At 44.7% G+C, this 16,244-nt stretch overlaps 1 protein-coding gene across 4 annotated transcripts in view; it reads left to right on the forward strand.

Moving 5' to 3' along the window:
• usp24 (ubiquitin specific peptidase 24) overlaps positions 1 to 13,899 on the forward strand; it is a 46,114-nt gene extending 32,215 nt beyond the window's left edge. For all 4 annotated transcript variants that reach the window (XM_033621446.2, XM_033621447.2, XM_033621448.2 and 1 more), the window contains 23 exons: positions 221 to 319; positions 424 to 506; positions 592 to 733; positions 810 to 929; positions 1,032 to 1,246; positions 3,443 to 3,567; positions 3,977 to 4,118; positions 5,233 to 5,383; positions 5,486 to 5,581; positions 6,169 to 6,272; positions 6,362 to 6,475; positions 8,705 to 8,912; positions 9,008 to 9,097; positions 11,308 to 11,410; positions 11,509 to 11,627; positions 11,781 to 11,894; positions 12,007 to 12,072; positions 12,182 to 12,248; positions 12,436 to 12,514; positions 12,628 to 12,703; positions 12,827 to 12,913; positions 13,060 to 13,170; positions 13,563 to 13,899. In XM_033621446.2, coding sequence (XP_033477337.1) covers positions 221 to 319; positions 424 to 506; positions 592 to 733; positions 810 to 929; positions 1,032 to 1,246; positions 3,443 to 3,567; positions 3,977 to 4,118; positions 5,233 to 5,383; positions 5,486 to 5,581; positions 6,169 to 6,272; positions 6,362 to 6,475; positions 8,705 to 8,912; positions 9,008 to 9,097; positions 11,308 to 11,410; positions 11,509 to 11,627; positions 11,781 to 11,894; positions 12,007 to 12,072; positions 12,182 to 12,248; positions 12,436 to 12,514; positions 12,628 to 12,703; positions 12,827 to 12,913; positions 13,060 to 13,170; positions 13,563 to 13,625 — 2,574 coding nt within the window. In that variant the 3' untranslated portion in view covers positions 13,626 to 13,899. The remainder of the gene's footprint in view (positions 1 to 220; positions 320 to 423; positions 507 to 591; positions 734 to 809; positions 930 to 1,031; positions 1,247 to 3,442; positions 3,568 to 3,976; positions 4,119 to 5,232; positions 5,384 to 5,485; positions 5,582 to 6,168; positions 6,273 to 6,361; positions 6,476 to 8,704; positions 8,913 to 9,007; positions 9,098 to 11,307; positions 11,411 to 11,508; positions 11,628 to 11,780; positions 11,895 to 12,006; positions 12,073 to 12,181; positions 12,249 to 12,435; positions 12,515 to 12,627; positions 12,704 to 12,826; positions 12,914 to 13,059; positions 13,171 to 13,562) is intronic.
• Positions 13,900 to 16,244: the final 2,345 nt, after the last annotated feature.

Raw genomic sequence — 16,244 nt, forward strand, 5'->3', positions numbered from 1 at the left:
TTTAAACTGTGGGACCTCGAACTAATGACTAAGGAGAAATTTGGACCCCGTGGCTGCACCAGTTGGGAACCACTGGTCTACACAACACATTCACAAACTTTCTCAGCTATAACATTCGTATTTCTCTCACTCTCACCAATATAATCAATCAGATATCATGTATACTAATCACAAAAATATCCACTTTCATCCACGTGAAAATGTGTCATGTCTGTTGCAGATCTTCAAGATGTGGAACAAGGAGTTGTATGTCAGAGAGCAGCAGGATGCCTATGAGTTCTTCACCAGCCTGGTGGATCAGCTTGATGAACATCTCAAAGTAAACCTCACGTGCACCACACACATTTTTAAAAAAGCATTAAGTGCTTATAATATCTAGTCGGTTATTATAACATTATTAACAATGAGACTGCTCTTCAACAGAAAATGGGTCGAGAACAAATCTTCAAAAACACGTTTCAGGGAATCTTCTCCGACCAGAAGATTTGTAAAGACTGTCCTCACCGGTAAGCAAGTTTTTTTTCCTCAAACTGCAACACTTCTGTTTCATTTTGACACACCACAGCTGATGTGTGACTTTTCATATTACAGGTACGAGCGTGAAGAAACATTCATGGCGCTGAACCTCGGAGTGACATCATGTCAAAGCTTAGAGATCTCATTGGACCAGTTTGTCAGAGGAGAGGTGCTGGAGGGCAGCAACGCCTACTACTGTGAGAAATGCAAGGAGAAGGTGTGTATAGTGCTCTGCATGCTTTTATTCTACAACACCGACATCATGGGTGCTCACACTTTGTTCATCTGCACAGAGAACCACTGTGAAGAGGACATGCATCAAATCCCTGCCCAGCGTTCTGTGTATTCACCTCATGCGCTTCGGCTTCGACTGGGAAAGCGGACGCTCCATCAAATATGATGAACAGATCAGGGTATGAAGCATCACCCATTACTAGGATACACAGTTTGGTTTTGTTGGAACACCCAAATCCCATGAATATGATCTATATGAATTCTGTCTTGCTGGTGCACAGTTCCCCTGGGTGTTGAACATGGAGCCTTACACCGTCTCTGGAATGGCTCGTCAAGACTGCAGCGTAGAGGGCAGCGAGGGCCGAGGCGACGGGACCTCAGGAGGGTCACCCAGGAAGAAAGTCACCATCTCAGAGAACTATGAACTGGTGGGAGTCGTCGTCCACAGTGGTCAGGCACATGCCGGTCACTACTACTCCTTCATTAAAGATAGACGGTAAGAGGCACTGTCGTCATGAGCTCCTCCACCCCTCCCTCATTTAAAGGGTTTAATATTCTCTGAAACTCAGAAGCATTTTTGTTTTCATTTGCTTGTCAAAGCTACATGCTGCAAAGTTCCCCGACTGTATTTTCCAGCTCCTTTTCCCTCTTTACATAAGAATCACATAACCAGTGATTAGTGGAGCATGGTAATCTGTTGCTTTAGTTTTCCAGGACCTCCTTGGGGCACATGAATGCAGCATCAGACTTTGTGTGGGCTGTCCTGGTTTAGTTTGTAAGCATCTCCAGATGTCTGGCTCTGGAAGGCAGGATTGCTCACTGGAGAAGTGGAACATAAAGAGACCACAGGAGCTAATATTTGGCACCCTATGCTTGCTCACTCGTTTGTTCCTATCCTCGCTTAAGACGACCATAAAGTTTGTTCTCAGGATGGTGATCTCTTTCCAGAAATGCAGGGCTGCAACTAATGAGTATTTTCATTATTGATTAATCTGTTAATTATTTTCTCAATTAATCAGTTTTTTTTTTTTTTGGTCTATAAAATTGTAAAAAATATCAGTGTTTCCCAAAGCGTTGTCAAACAGGGCTGCAACTAACGATTCTTTTCTTTGTCGACTAATCTGTCAATTATTTCTTCGATTGGTCAACTAATCATTTTATCGAAAAAGTGTTAAAATGTTGGAAAATGTCGGTGTGTCTCACCCAAACCCCAAAATTATATCATCTAATGTCTTGTTTTGTACACACGCCAAAGGGTTTTAGTTCACCGTCACAGGAGAGTGTGTAAATCTGCCAATATTTGAACATAAGAAGCTGCAATAAGAGTATTTTGGGGTACTTTCATAGTACTTTTCTATGAAAAATGACTCAAACCAATTAGTCGACTACTAAAATAGTCACTGATTATTTTAATAGTCGATTAGTCACCGATTAGTCGACTAATCGTTGCAGCCCTATTGTTAAATGTCTTTTTTGTCCAGATAATAATCACATTTAAGAAGCTGGAATCAGAAAATTTTGACTTATTTTCTTTAAAAAAATTACTCCAACTGATTAATCGATTATCATATTAGTAGGTGATTAATTTAATAGTTGAAAACTAATCACTTAATCGCCACAGCTCTGTGTAGAGGTGGACACCTCAGCCTCATAGATAGGTAGGTAGGTAGGTGGGTGGGTGGGTGGATGGATAGGTAGGTAGGTAGATGGATAGGTAGGTAGGTAGGTAGGTAGGTGGGTAGGTGGGTGGGTGGATGGATAGGTAGGTAGGTAGGTAGGTAGGTGGGTGGGTGGATGGATGGGTGGGTAGGTAGGTAGGTAGGTAGATGGATAGGTGGGTAGGTAGGTGGATGGATGGATGGATGGATGGATGGGTAGGTAGGTAGGTAGGATGGATGGATGGGTAGGTAGGTAGGATGGATGGATGGATGGATGGATGGATGGACGGATGGATGGGTAGGTGGGTAGGTGGGTAGGTAGGTAGATGATAGGTAGGTGGATAGGTAGGTGGGTAGGTAGGTAGGTAGGATGGATGGATGGATGGACGGATGGATGGGTAGGTGGGTGGGTAGGTAGGTAGGTAGATGGATAGGTAGGTGGGTAGGATGGATGGACGGATGGACGGATGGACGGATGGATGGGTAGGTGGGTAGGTAGGTAGGTAGATGATAGGTAGGTGGATGGATGGATGGACGGATGGATGGGTAGGTGGGTAGGTAGGTAGATGGATAGATGTCTTTATTGTGTTCCTCTGTTGCAGTATAAGATGGCAGCTTGAATATGAAAGTGTCAAGCAAGAATGACATTAAACTTAAAAAAAAAAACCATAGAGAGTAAAACATCTGGTATTCATGTAACTAAAAATGATTTGAAAACCATATCTTGAGATCTGATTTAAATCTCCTCTCAGCTGAGTTTAGTTTAAGCGAGACAGGCAGCATGTTCACCAGGTGTGCTGTATGCTGTAGTCCAGTGTGTCCCTCTAAACTATTCTGTCAAGCAGGAATGTAAATCTGGTGGGAGAAAAGACCCTGTTTTTACCCGTCTGCAACAAATCAGAACATTGTTTATTTATTATTCAGTGTGAGTTCACAGTTCTTGAGTCAAAAATTGTTGTCCCTCTGAATCTAATCTGACATTTTCTTTGTGCCCCTCTGCCCTCCCTCCATCTTTGTTCGTCCTTATCTCTCAGTGGCAGCGCTCGTGGACGTTGGTACAAGTTTAACGACAACATGGTGGAGGAGTTTGATATGAACGATGAGACTTTGGAGTACGAGTGCTTTGGTGGAGAGTACCGTCCCAAAGTTTACGACCAATGTAAGTGACATGTACCAACTGACGTCTATGAAGCAAGGTGCATTTGAGCGCTTAACATAAAGATCCAATTTCGACATGTTTTAAGACATAATGATACAATGCTTTGAACAGTTATTTGTGTCTATGTTTTTTTCATTAGAAGTTCAGTTACCCAGTAAAAAATTACACACTTGTTGTGATGTCACAAAATCATCTCGCAGGTACATGTGTTAAACTGAGATTAAAGTCTGCACAGAGGAACTTTCTCCTTGAGAAGATGAATGAGAAAACAGCCTCTTATTTTTAAACTCTGCGCAGTGAAGGTCAAACATCTTTGAGTTAAGGGGGACATTAAAAATAAGTGAAACTCAACCACTGCACGTGCTGTTTTCTCATACACACACTTAAACTTTGATTTGTGTGCGTGCAGCCAACCCGTACCCCGACGTGCGGAGGAGGTACTGGAACGCCTACATGTTGTTCTATCAGAAGATCAGTGACCAGAACTCGCCCGTCCTGCCCAAGAAGAGCCGAGTCAGCATCATGAGGCAGGAGGCTGAGGACCTTACACTGTGAGTGAACCTCCCGTTATGCACTACACTCACCTCATAAACATTCTCATCACGTCATTTATAATGTATCAGCAGTGTGCAGCAGTCAGCAGGGTAATAGCGCTGTGGGTCATCTATCTGCAACTGATAGCTCCTGCCTGATGTTGTGTGGAGACGGTTTAATAGTTGGGATAGAAGGCAGAACATTTTATGAAACACTGCAGCCTTCAAACACACATTTACATTTACAGTTATTTAATATCTTTGCCAGATGTAAGCCTGGAGGGGATCTTGTATGTAGCTGTGGGTGTGAGTGTGTCTATCTGTGTGTCCACAGCTAATCTTGCAAACTACTGGACCAATGAGTGTAATATTTTGTGTGCACATTTATGTCTGTACACCCAAAGGACCTCCTGTGGTTGCAGTGATTCCTCACTCGTCTCCCCGGCCTGTAGGGGGCACAAGTCTTCAACAAAATCGCGTAACAAAAACATCAAGCAAACAGCATTTCTATAAATCATCTCAGCTGAAAACAAGAAGTTTGGTCTCAATTTAAACCGGAGCATCTGCAGGTTAATCCTGTACCTGATGTGTTATGATCCACTTAGTAAAGCACGATTTGGGATGAGAAAGAAATTATCTTCACCGCCACATTGACTGTAAGGGAGCCAGTAGGAACGGCTCCACCGGGCACAGCTGTGCCACATGCATTGTCTTGAGTGGCTGCAGTCAGCTCCAGATGCCGCCTGGCAAAGATCTGCCCTCTACTGAGTCCACCTTTTGTAGTTTATATGAGGAATCAAGTCTCTTTAGTACATGCAGCATGGAGAGAAGAGCCAAGTGTTCTCTGCCAACCCTCAGAACGCACAGACTTTTCTACCATACTGAAGCTCTGACCTCACAACAAACAGCTGCGCTCGTAAAAGATATTGCTCCGCATAAAACAGATTTACCAAAACAAGAAACTTCCACAGACCAGATAAAAGGAAATGCCCCCAAGATACAGGAAATTACCCTCCAATAGAGTCCTGAGTAATTCCCCCACACTGTCACAATCAGCATTTAGAAACATCACCAGAAAACATCAAGAGTTCACACCCTTTTATCATCTTGCCTGTGGCTCTGTGTTCTCCAGGTCTGCCCCGTCCTCTCCTGATGTTTCGCCACAGTCCTCTCCTCGCCCCCCTCGAGCCAACAACGACCGCCTCACCCTCCTCACCCGCCTGGTCCGCAAGGGAGAGAAGAAGGGCCTGTTTGTAGAGAAGATGCCCGCCAGCATCTATCAGGTAAAGTGGCATCAGGAAGTGACATTCATGTCAACATTTGTCCCATTTGTTATAAGCTGCAACGTCCAGGCTCATCTGATTTCCCCATTTTGTTTTGTGTAGATGGTGCGAGACGAGAATCTCAAGTTCATGAGGAACAGAGACGTCTACAACAGCGACTACTTCAACTTCACCCTCTCTCTGGCCTCCGTCAATGCAGTACGTGCCTCTGCTGTTTGTCTTTGAGTTCCTGATTGTGTATACGTACAAAGTAGAGCTACGTCTGCACAGTAAATGTAGTAACCAGTACTCGTGAATATTTTTCTCAATTCTCGGGGAGTAAACATTTTCTTCCACATTTGCATCTTATTTATTCTACCTTTTACTCTTTACTTTTTGCATAGTGTTTTTTGAAGTACAAGCAACTCATAAATCTTTTCACACAAACCATCACACTGTAGCTCGACTCAAAATAACTTTTTTATCCTCCTCTGTTTAGTTTATTATATTTAATTACTTTGTTCTTCCTCATACTATGTATGTAATGTTTCCAGTGGTCTTTTTCCTGCCTATAAATGCCTGTTTTTTCCATCTCACTTTGATAATATAAGTGCATGTTGATCATTTAATCATTGTAAGAGGTGGATGTGTAATTAATTAAAGCACCGTGGGACTACCAGGGAAACTGAAAATTGAAATTGAATATGCTGTTTGTTACAGTGCACAATTATTTACCACAGAAACATAAAGGTGCAGCAAATAGTGGCTTTCATGTGTGTGTGGGTGTGTTTGTGTGTGTGTTACAGACAAAGCTGAAGCATCCAGACTACCAGCCCATGGCCAAAGAGAGTCTTCAGCTGGCTGTTCACTTTCTCTTCCACACCTACCTGCACACCAAAAAGAAACTCCGGTACGCACACAGATACACTCCTGCTGATAATGAGCACCCCACATAAGCAGCAGTTTAATATCTGTATTACATATATGTGTCTCCTGCAGGGTGGACACAGAGGAGTGGATGGCGACAGTGGAGGTGTTGCTGTCGAAGAGTCGTGAAGCGTGCCAGTGGATGGTGCAGTATCTGGTTGGACCAGAGGGACGAGAGATCACCAGGTCAGTGCGGGTTGGCCAGCTGCTTAACCCACAGACACGGTACATAGAGGGCTGTGAGCATGACTATAATACTGCAGTCATATGATGTCTACCATGGGGTTGAGCTTATTTTTATTGTTTAATTCTTGGAACTGATAAAATAAATGTCTGATTCTTTACACATCATGAGTAATACGAGGGTAGTCCTGTAGTTAACCGCCATACTGCAAGGATATTTTGTTTTTTCAGCGCAGTAAGAGAAAATCCAGTAACACACCAAAGTATGCTTGACTGCTTTGTCCTGGTGGATGGGCCGGGGTTGCTAACACAACTGCCCACACCAAATTCAGTTGTCAACTTTAACATTTAAAAGTTTCTTTAGATATGTATCCATCAGGTTACATGTCCAAATGTTTACCATGTACTTAGCAAAATCCAAATGAGTCACTCTTTACATCGGGATGAATTAGATCCACCAAACAGCACTTCAAAAGAAAATACTATTGTGCCTGTTGTGTTCATTTCCAGGTTCATTTGGAGTTCCTACTAGAACATGTTTATGTGCTTTAATGTTCAGAAAATCCTCATGCTGTCTGTGCTGGTACACCTGTATTCACCCTCTGTCTCAAACACATTGTTTTAGCGCCGGTCTCCTAAGCCTCCCTCCCGAAAAAGTCCAGTCTGCTCTGATTGGTCAACGTTTCTGGGTCTTCTGTTTCTATAGCCCCTTTTACACTGCCAGATTTTCGGCAAATGTTGGGCCGTTTTGCCGGCAAGCTGCGAGCATTTAGACACACAGAGCCGGATTGGCGAGTTGATCAGAGGTGCCCAATTTTCCGCCTCGTAGGGTAGACATATTGGAGGAACCCTTTTAGTTTAAACAGACCGAGGCCGCCTTCTGCAATGGGAGGGGCTGTTGAAGACTTGTGGGAGGAGCTGTTCATGACGCAGCACGTGCAACACACTGGTGGTGGATAAACAGGAAACAGCTGATAGCAGGAATTAGTGAGCAGCTAGTAGCAAGAGGGAAACACAAACCTGACAGACACTGTAAAGATGAGCAACTGGGGAGACAAGGAATTGCGCGCCCTCCTTGTCCTCGCAAACGAAGAGGCCATTAACCGTCAGATGACGGGGACGGTGAAGGGCGGACCGACTTATGAGAGAATCGCAGAAGGACTGACCAGCTGCGGTTTCCCTCCCACGTCACTGTTTACGTCACACGCTGAGCTACACGTTTTGTTACTTGCTCACTAGTTTTCTGTCCACCTGCTCCAGAAAGTGAAAATTAGTAGTATTAGTGGCTGTGTTTGAGCTCTGGAGCCAAAACAACAGAGCACACTCACTTTATTTTCATGCAGCTCCTGAAACACAGAGCTTAGACCTACTGTATGTTTGTTGGGTTGTTTTTATTTCTTTGCAGGGCCTCAGTCTGGGTTTAATCACTGCAGCATTTTTGTAGCTGTCCTAGTGATACGCGATACCACAGACTTGGCAGCTCCCCCATTGTAATCAATGCACACTGAACCCTCTGACCTCGGTCAGATAATTCCACTCAGATAACGCTGCTGCAGCCTCGAAAGCTTCACTCACTCTCTTTCAAGTACACACACTTGAGTAGAGTCCTTGGATCTCTATAGTATGTTTTAATCACACACACACTATCTGAGCCTCTGGAGTAACTTTGAACAAGCTTTTTATTTATATTAAAATCACCTGTGCATGTGTGTGTGTGTGTGTGTGTGTGTGTGTGTTGCTCACTGCCTGGATGCTGATTGGCTGAAGGAGTAGGTCACCGTCACTGTGGAATGTAAACTAAATGTTTACATTCCACAGTCAGAGGATAGTTTCTCAAAGTGTGTGTTTTCGGGAAAGGTCTTGTCTTACACTGCTCTGTGTTCAGGCATGGGGTGATCATATGGCCCTCAGACATGATTGGTTATCACACATTGGACAACAGTACACCCCGGCCCCCCTTTACACACACACACACACACGCCCCTTCACACAGAAAGGAAAGACAGTGTCACACTCAGCTGTGTGTCTCAAGTCTAAAGCCGCCCGCACAAATGTTTTTTCCCCACTCAAATGTAAACACCTCTCCCTGTTTTTCAGCCACATTCCATCTCTAAAGGCCCTGAAGATGTTTCTACATCATAATCACATGTTTTTGTTCCTACATCACAGGTTCAATTCACTCTGCTCGCCGTTTACAATACTGATATCCATTATCATACATCTGCTCCTCAGGGTTTGTCTGTTGGAGTGCAGTGTGAGGGAGGTGAGGGTGGTGGTCGCATCCATCCTTGAAAAGACTCTGGAGAGCGCGCTTCACTTTGGAGACCCCGGACTGGACAACCTGACGGACACCCTGCTCTCCTTACTGGACAAAGACGTTCCTGAGAATGTGAAAAACTGTGGGCAGTACTTCGGCCTCTTCAGTAACTTCGCTCAGAGGGTAATAACCCATCAGGACATAAGTACACTTCAGTGTTCGAGGTGCAAACACTGATTTAAATGACAATGTGTTTTGATTTCTGTGCTGTCTCTCAGGGGGGCAGTCCCTGTCAGCTGTTGTTGAAACACTCAGCTTATCGCCGGATGCTCATCTTCCTGTTGGGACCAAACAGGCAAAACAACCAGGTACAACTACATTTTCGCTCAGGATTTTTTTAACCTCAAGACTGCACTCATTGTGGGCCATATTTAATGATCTATAGTGCATGGTCTGGCGCAAACATATTCAGTGTGTATCCAGCCACTTCTTTGGTGCATAATAATAAAGCACAAGCAACAAGAGGGTTGCTTTTACTCCCTTAATGAATCAAAGGTGAGTTTTAAGTCCAGTTCGGACCAATGATTCGCGACGAGAGAAAACCATTTTAGAATGTTGCAGAGAAAAGTTGCAGCGGTGTGAAGTGACCGTCTGAGCTCGACTCAAACCTGCTGATGGTGTCACCTGCAACTCCACTGGCCAAATCAACGACGTCTGGTTTTAGAACATAAAGCTCATTACCTGTTTCTACAGCAAGTCGGCTTGTACCAAAGTCAGAATAACCGCAGACGGCGTGTTTGCTTGCTGCAGCAGGTGCTCTGTCCCCACCGAGCGCTGTTTCCGTCCTCACAGTGTGCCGGTGTCAGACAGTGGGTCGCTGCTGCTGCTCACTGTATGTGCTTATGCCCCACCCACACACATTATATATGACGCATTCATTTTGAACACAGTCCATCTGATGCTCCTTCTATGTTTTTCGCCGTTTCATCGCTACTACAAATGCAGCTATAGCCAGTATCTCACTGTCACTATCCTCAGTCATATTTTAAAAAGCTACAAATTGTATTCAGCCACAAAATAAGTCTGAAAAGTTTTGAACAGACCAGACGTACACGTACAGAGAGTTGTTGCAGAGAGATCAGTACAGCAAGGGCAGTAATGTCACTGCAGCAAATATCTTGCGACATTTAAGCAGCAAAACTAAAAAACTGTAGATATAAACCAGACGTTGCGCTAGACTTTTTCGTCGCCAGTCATTTTGACCGACAGGGTCATAAAAATCCGGTCATAATCTATTTTTACCGGTCATTTTAATTTTCGTTTTTAAATGATAATAAAGATATTCAAAGACATTTAGTTTTCATTCGTTTGTTTTTAATAAATCCAACAAGCAAGTTATAAAGTGTGCATTAATAAGGACATGAACGAAAAAATGAACAGACATCCTCACACCCGTGCCATTAGGCTTCGCCCTGGACACACTGCACGGCACTAACGCGTCACTAACGCATCCGGTTTGTCCAGGGCGTTATGTAGTTAAGCCTGTAGGCTCTGTGACACAAAATTAAAATTGTAATGAAGTGATTATGGTATTGAAAAATGTGTTATGCACTGTTGTTTTATTTTAAATTATAAACACAGTATTTTCTCCTCATGTTCCTCAGTGTGTGCTGTTGTTATTTTATTTTGAAAATTGGCCGGTTCTCTCGTCTTTTCTGTGTCCGACTTCCTGTTTGGTATGATCCGCTTGATCCAGCTTGACAGAAGTGCTCGCGGCTCGCGTGAAAAATAGACCAGACACCGAACTGAAGCGCTGCCTCCGCGGGCGCTCCGCTCTGCTCAGCGGCCTGTGTGGACAGTCAGATAGGTTAACATGGGCGCTGATTGAAAACTGCCTCCGCTGCTGGGCGCTGCGCTTCGGTTCCGCGTCCGGTGTTACCAGGGCGTTATGTCAACAACGCTACATGAAGCAGATGAATGACTTTTTCTCTGCAGTACTGTGCACTCCGCCGCCAAGTGGGCAGGGGTGGTAATTGCAACCGATCAAAATGACCGACGGCCTTCAGATTTTCCGGTCATTGTTGTAAAAAACGGTCATTGACCGAGATTGTCAGGTTAACGCGACCCCTGTTATAAACTCAACAGAAACAGAACCAAACTTTCAGCATCTGAATTAGTGAAGTTACAATGTTCCTGTTGTGTAAGATGCACAGTGTTCCTCTTAATGGGGAGCCGGAGAGCAGCTCTGCTCTGATCTCTGCTATGTTCACATTCATATTTTCCTCATTAATGATGTATTATATCACCCACCCACAACCCATCTGCACGACTCTGTGTGTGTGTGTAACTAGCAGAGTGTACGTCTGTTGTGGACCTGCATATGTAGCGGCAGCTTACTATTAGAATAATGCACCCTTTAAATAGCAGGAAAATACTGCACTATTGACTTTAGACCAGGTTTGTGTTGGTCAATGGCACATTCACTTTCTGGGAATGCACCAACGATGAGCTTGTTATTATATAGTGCTGTTTATTTTGAGTGCAGTTTATTTAGATATTCATCTGTGTGTCTCCACAGAACCGGCGGTGGAGTCCAGCTCAGGCTCGGGAGTTCCTTCACCTCCACAACACTCTGGCGCTCATCACGCTGCACACTGACCTCAACTCCCAGCGGACGCAGAGTGAGACACTTAAATCTTGACGTTCACAGGGTTGATGCTTTTGTACACTCCAGCTCTCAGTCTGATCCTTTTTAATTCTCACCTGTTCTCCCGTGTAGCTCCTGCAGGGTTTAAACTGCGTGTGAGCTATGTCCCGTCCTCCAGCCCACTCCTCCCACTACACACCGACATCCTGGCCTCACTCTTCACTCCGGAGGGGCAGTCCTACCTTCTAGAGGTAACAAACCGACAACTAACAAGGTTTTAAACTTTTTCAGACTAATGACACCAACAGTCGTTAAAATACTCACACAGTCTGTATGGAGTCATCTTAAACTGTAAAACAAATATGAAATAAGCTCAGAACATCTTCAATGTTTTTCATTAACAGGTGATGTTTGCCATGCGTGAGCTGTCAGGTCCGCTGTCCCTCCTGATAGAGATGGTGACCTACATTGCGTACTGTAACGAGCCCTTCTCTCTGGGTGTGCTGCAGCTGCTCAAGGTAAAAGAAGCTTCACAAAACCCCAAAGAGACAGTGACCAGAGCTGACAGACTTTTAGTTGATTATGAGTGTTCTTTGTTTTAAAATGATCTAAATACTTTGTGTCTCGCAGGCCCAGCTGGAGACGGCTCCACCTCATGAACTGAAGAACATTTTTCAGATGCTGCAGGAGCTGCTGGTGAGTGACACCAGTTAACTCTGTGACCCTTCACCCTTTAATCTGTCACTATATGACATCTGATTGCTGTTATCAGATTTTCTAACATCAGTTAAATCTTTAACATCAGGTAATGGAAGACCATCTGCAAACCCAGAGACTCAAGTATGCTTTTGAGTCAGAGAAAGGCCTTCTAGGTATGTCACAGTGCTTTTGTTGTTTTACTCTAATGCCTACAGCTGGCAGCAAATCAGCCTTGTACAATGTAATATTTCTCTTATCAACATTGTTGGTAGTCTGCCATGCCTCTTGGCAGCAGCATCAGTTTGTTTGACTGGATTTATTGAAGGTATAAAAACCTAACTGAGAGCTTTTTCTTCTCAGCTTTGATGCACCAGAGCAACAATGTGGACAGCAGACGCTGCTACCAGTGTGTGAAGTTCCTGGTCACATTGGCCCAGAAGTGAGTTCATTTAAGGGTCAAAGTAAAGAGTTGTGCAGGAGTAATAATTCTCCTTAGATGTACTTTGTTGTGCATGATGATACTTTAATGATTTTTTTTTTTTTTTCCACCAGGTGTTCTCCAGCCAAGGATTACTTCAAGGACTTGTCAGGTCACTGGAGCTGGGCCGTACAGTGGCTGCAGAAAAAGGCAAGTTTCAACACACGTGTGTAGAAACACCAGAATGCACTGGATGAATTCATTTTTAACACTGTGATGAAATACTTTGTGATGATCCTGTTCACTCATTGTGTTTCTGCACTCTTCCCTCAGATGACAGAGCATTACTGGACGCCACAGAGCAACGTCTCCAATGAGACATCCACCAACAAAACCTTCCAGCGCACCATCTCTGCACAGGTACACACATAGAAAGTGTTGATCAGCGTGATATGACCCCCTCTAGTTCGACACAAACACACACACTGTCACTTGTATTTGATGTTTATTTTTTTCGTATTCGCTCAACTCACTATGTTTCATTGTGTGTTTATAAAACTCCACAGGATACTTTGGCCTACGCCACAGCACTGCTAAACGAGAAGGAGCAGTCTGGCAGCAGCAACGGCTCTGACGGCAGCCCGGCGAATGAGAACGCTGACCGTAGCCTCCGACAGGTAGCCCCCCAGCAGCAGCAGGCGTCTTGTGTGACTCATGCTCTGTTCGCGCAGCCAAAAAAAGAGAAGAATGGAGCAAAAATGGAACATCTCAGCAGCTTCTGTCAGAAGCTGTGAAGGCAGTTTGTTACCTCCCACGGCTGTTATTAGCAGTGGATTTAAAAACTGCTCCATTCTTCTCTGACTCCTGCTGTGCCTGACAGGATGCCCACACAGCACAAGACCGTCAGACTTGTTCTGGATAATCAGTGCGCTGTATAGAAGTCATAATCCCTCTGTCACTGCTGAGCACAGAAATGTTTCACCATTTGCTCTTTTTCCTCCTAAAACCCCCAAATGTCAGAGTGCTCATGTTAACAGCTATTACTATTGTGTGTGTGTGTCTCTCCCAGGGGTCGGAGTCTCCCATGATGCTCGGCGATTCAAAGAGCGATCTAGAGGATGTCGACCCCTAGCTCCTCCAGCCAGCAGGGCTCTTCCGAAGGAGAGGCGGCACAGCTCCGGGCAGCCGACTGAAAGGGCTGCACTTTGCCTCTGATTGGTCAGGACATTTAGGACTCCACAACAAGCCAATCAGAACACTTATTCTCTTGGTCGCTATGGCAACGAAGGAGCTATGAATAAATCATAAATTACTTCCTTTCAGAGCAGCCAAGGCGATGATGGAGATGCATTATCATTAAGGGCAGCAGAGTTGATTACGGTGGGAAGTACAGAAAAAAAAAAACCTTCCTCAATCACGGATGACTTCAGTTTATCCTTTTATTCATTCATTCACTCAGAATGACAGCAAGGTGGAGGATGGGTTTGGGTTGTGTTTTAACAATTTTCTGCTCATATTTGCCAATGTATCTACATAGACATATTCATATTGTAAAGATTTGTTCCATAGATGTAATTTCCAGTGTAAGATAATATTTTAAAGTCTCCTGTGCTCTTCTCCACAGCCATGCAAATAGTGAGAGGTCACGTTAGCCGCTCTAGAGGAACTCACACACACGTGTGCACTTGTACAGGAACACCTCCACACACGAGCACTTGGGAGGGGTGGGGTTAAGTATGCACTTTATAGTCCAGCCCAGTCTATTGTGACGTACAGCAGCACTGGTAAGTTCCTCTAGAGCCTCCTCGCCAGCGCGTCCTCTTCTTCTTTTGCTTTTATATTTTCAGTGCCACTTATGCAGACACATGGAAGCCCTGATAGCAAGCCACTCTGCCTGTGACTTTAACTTTCGCCCTGGTGACCGCAGTGTAGCCACAGGGACGCAGTACAGGGCAGGCCCTGTCCCATAAACAGGACAAGTCCCGGCCCCCAGCAATCTGAAGCAAGCAGTGCCATGGTCAGCACTCGCCCTCGACTCTACTTCTTGTCGCTGTCAGGCAGCCTTGTGTGCTGGATTTTTATCCTCTTCATCGCTGTGTTTTATTTTCTTTGCCACTTTTTCTTTGACTCTGGATGAATTGAATAATGTAGAGGATGTTTAGGGACTCAAGCCTTATGCAAGAAAAGCTGATCTGGAAGTGCACGGATCAGTCGCGGTGGGCCGTCAGTGCCGACTGAGGGGGAGCTCAGGAGCATGTTTTATTTTTAGGTGCCAAGGTTACACACACACACACACACACACACACACACACACATACATACATACATGATGATAGAACTTGTGAAAAACATGCAAGCATGTGTCACTCATTCACTTTGCTCGCAAACAACAAGTCCTCCTCGCCTCACTGTTACCTCTGCTTTATCAGGTTTTTTTTCTTTTTGCTTTGCCTTTTTTGCTTTTGTCTACCTTTGGAAACACACACAGAGGAGCTGATTCCAAATGTAGCTCTAGTTTGACACGAGGACAACGCCTGTGCATCCATCATCCATGCCCCCAATCATCGGGAGACTTGAAGTGCCTTAACCTCCCGATCTCTCCTCCCTTCCCCACCTCTGACACATGGGTTAACTCCACCTGTCCTCACCGTGACACCAAACTAGTGTCTCCTTTGGTCAAGTAGTGTCGCTGTAGGAGTGCAACAAGGCTTCTTCATCCCCATTAGACCCAAAATAATACAGGGAAAATGTCCTCTGTGTGTTGTGACAAAGGATTGTAGGAATGTAACTGTTGGTTGTTGATTGTGTGTGTATGTGGGAGGGGGGGGGGGTGGAAGTTTTACCCGAATAAAACAGGGTGTAGGTGACAGGACAGGGTGTAGGTGATGGTAAAAATGCTGCTTCTTTTCACTCTGCGCTCAAGCAGAGACACTTTGTAGATACTGATTTATGCTAGATAGTTTTAGGGACGCCACACTTTTCACTCAGATGTTCTGACGACATGAGCCTAAACTAGCTTAGCAGACTAGCTCTCAGCTTTAACAGGTCAATGTTTACAGTGTGAGAACCTATCATGCAAAAACGGTTTTCTGTTGGGAGTCATCATGTGATCACTCCACTGAGGTTCCTCTGCGTCCTCAAAGCCCCTCCACACACACACACACACATACACCACACACACACACACACACACACACACACACCCCTCACTCCACCCAGCCCATTTCCCTCTCTATCTCACTAGATGTGAATGTCACGTCGTGCTGTGCGGCACGTTTGCATGTGTGGCAGTAAGTGGTGGTGAAGTTTGTCTTTTGTGTGACAGAGATAAAAAAAAAAAAGAAAAACAGCCCCCCCTCCCCCTCCCCGTGTTGTTTGCTGTGTAATTTGGTCATTAGCGCTCACTATCACAAACATGCCCCCTCTCTGTGGCTGGCTACGTGCTATCTGATGGAGCTGCATGCAGTCTGTGCCAAGTGATACTCATGGCAACATGAGTCGCATTCAGCCCGAGAGTCTCTCCTAGGTTTGCCCCACTGCTACATCACCACAGCTACTCAAAACAAACAACAACTTCGAAACAATCTTTAGTTTTAATCCTGGGATGCAGGGAGGGATGGGGAAGTGTGTGGGTGGGGATTGGCATCTGTACGGGTTTTTACTGTCATTCGATTTTGAAAAGTCACTTCTGCCATGGCAGGATTCTGTAATGCATGTTAAAACTCAGTTTTAATTTGTACATCAGAGTTTG

This window comes from Epinephelus lanceolatus, chromosome 6 (assembly GCF_041903045.1).
Source record: "Epinephelus lanceolatus isolate andai-2023 chromosome 6, ASM4190304v1, whole genome shotgun sequence".
NCBI classification, from domain to species: Eukaryota; Metazoa; Chordata; class Actinopteri; order Perciformes; family Serranidae; genus Epinephelus; species Epinephelus lanceolatus.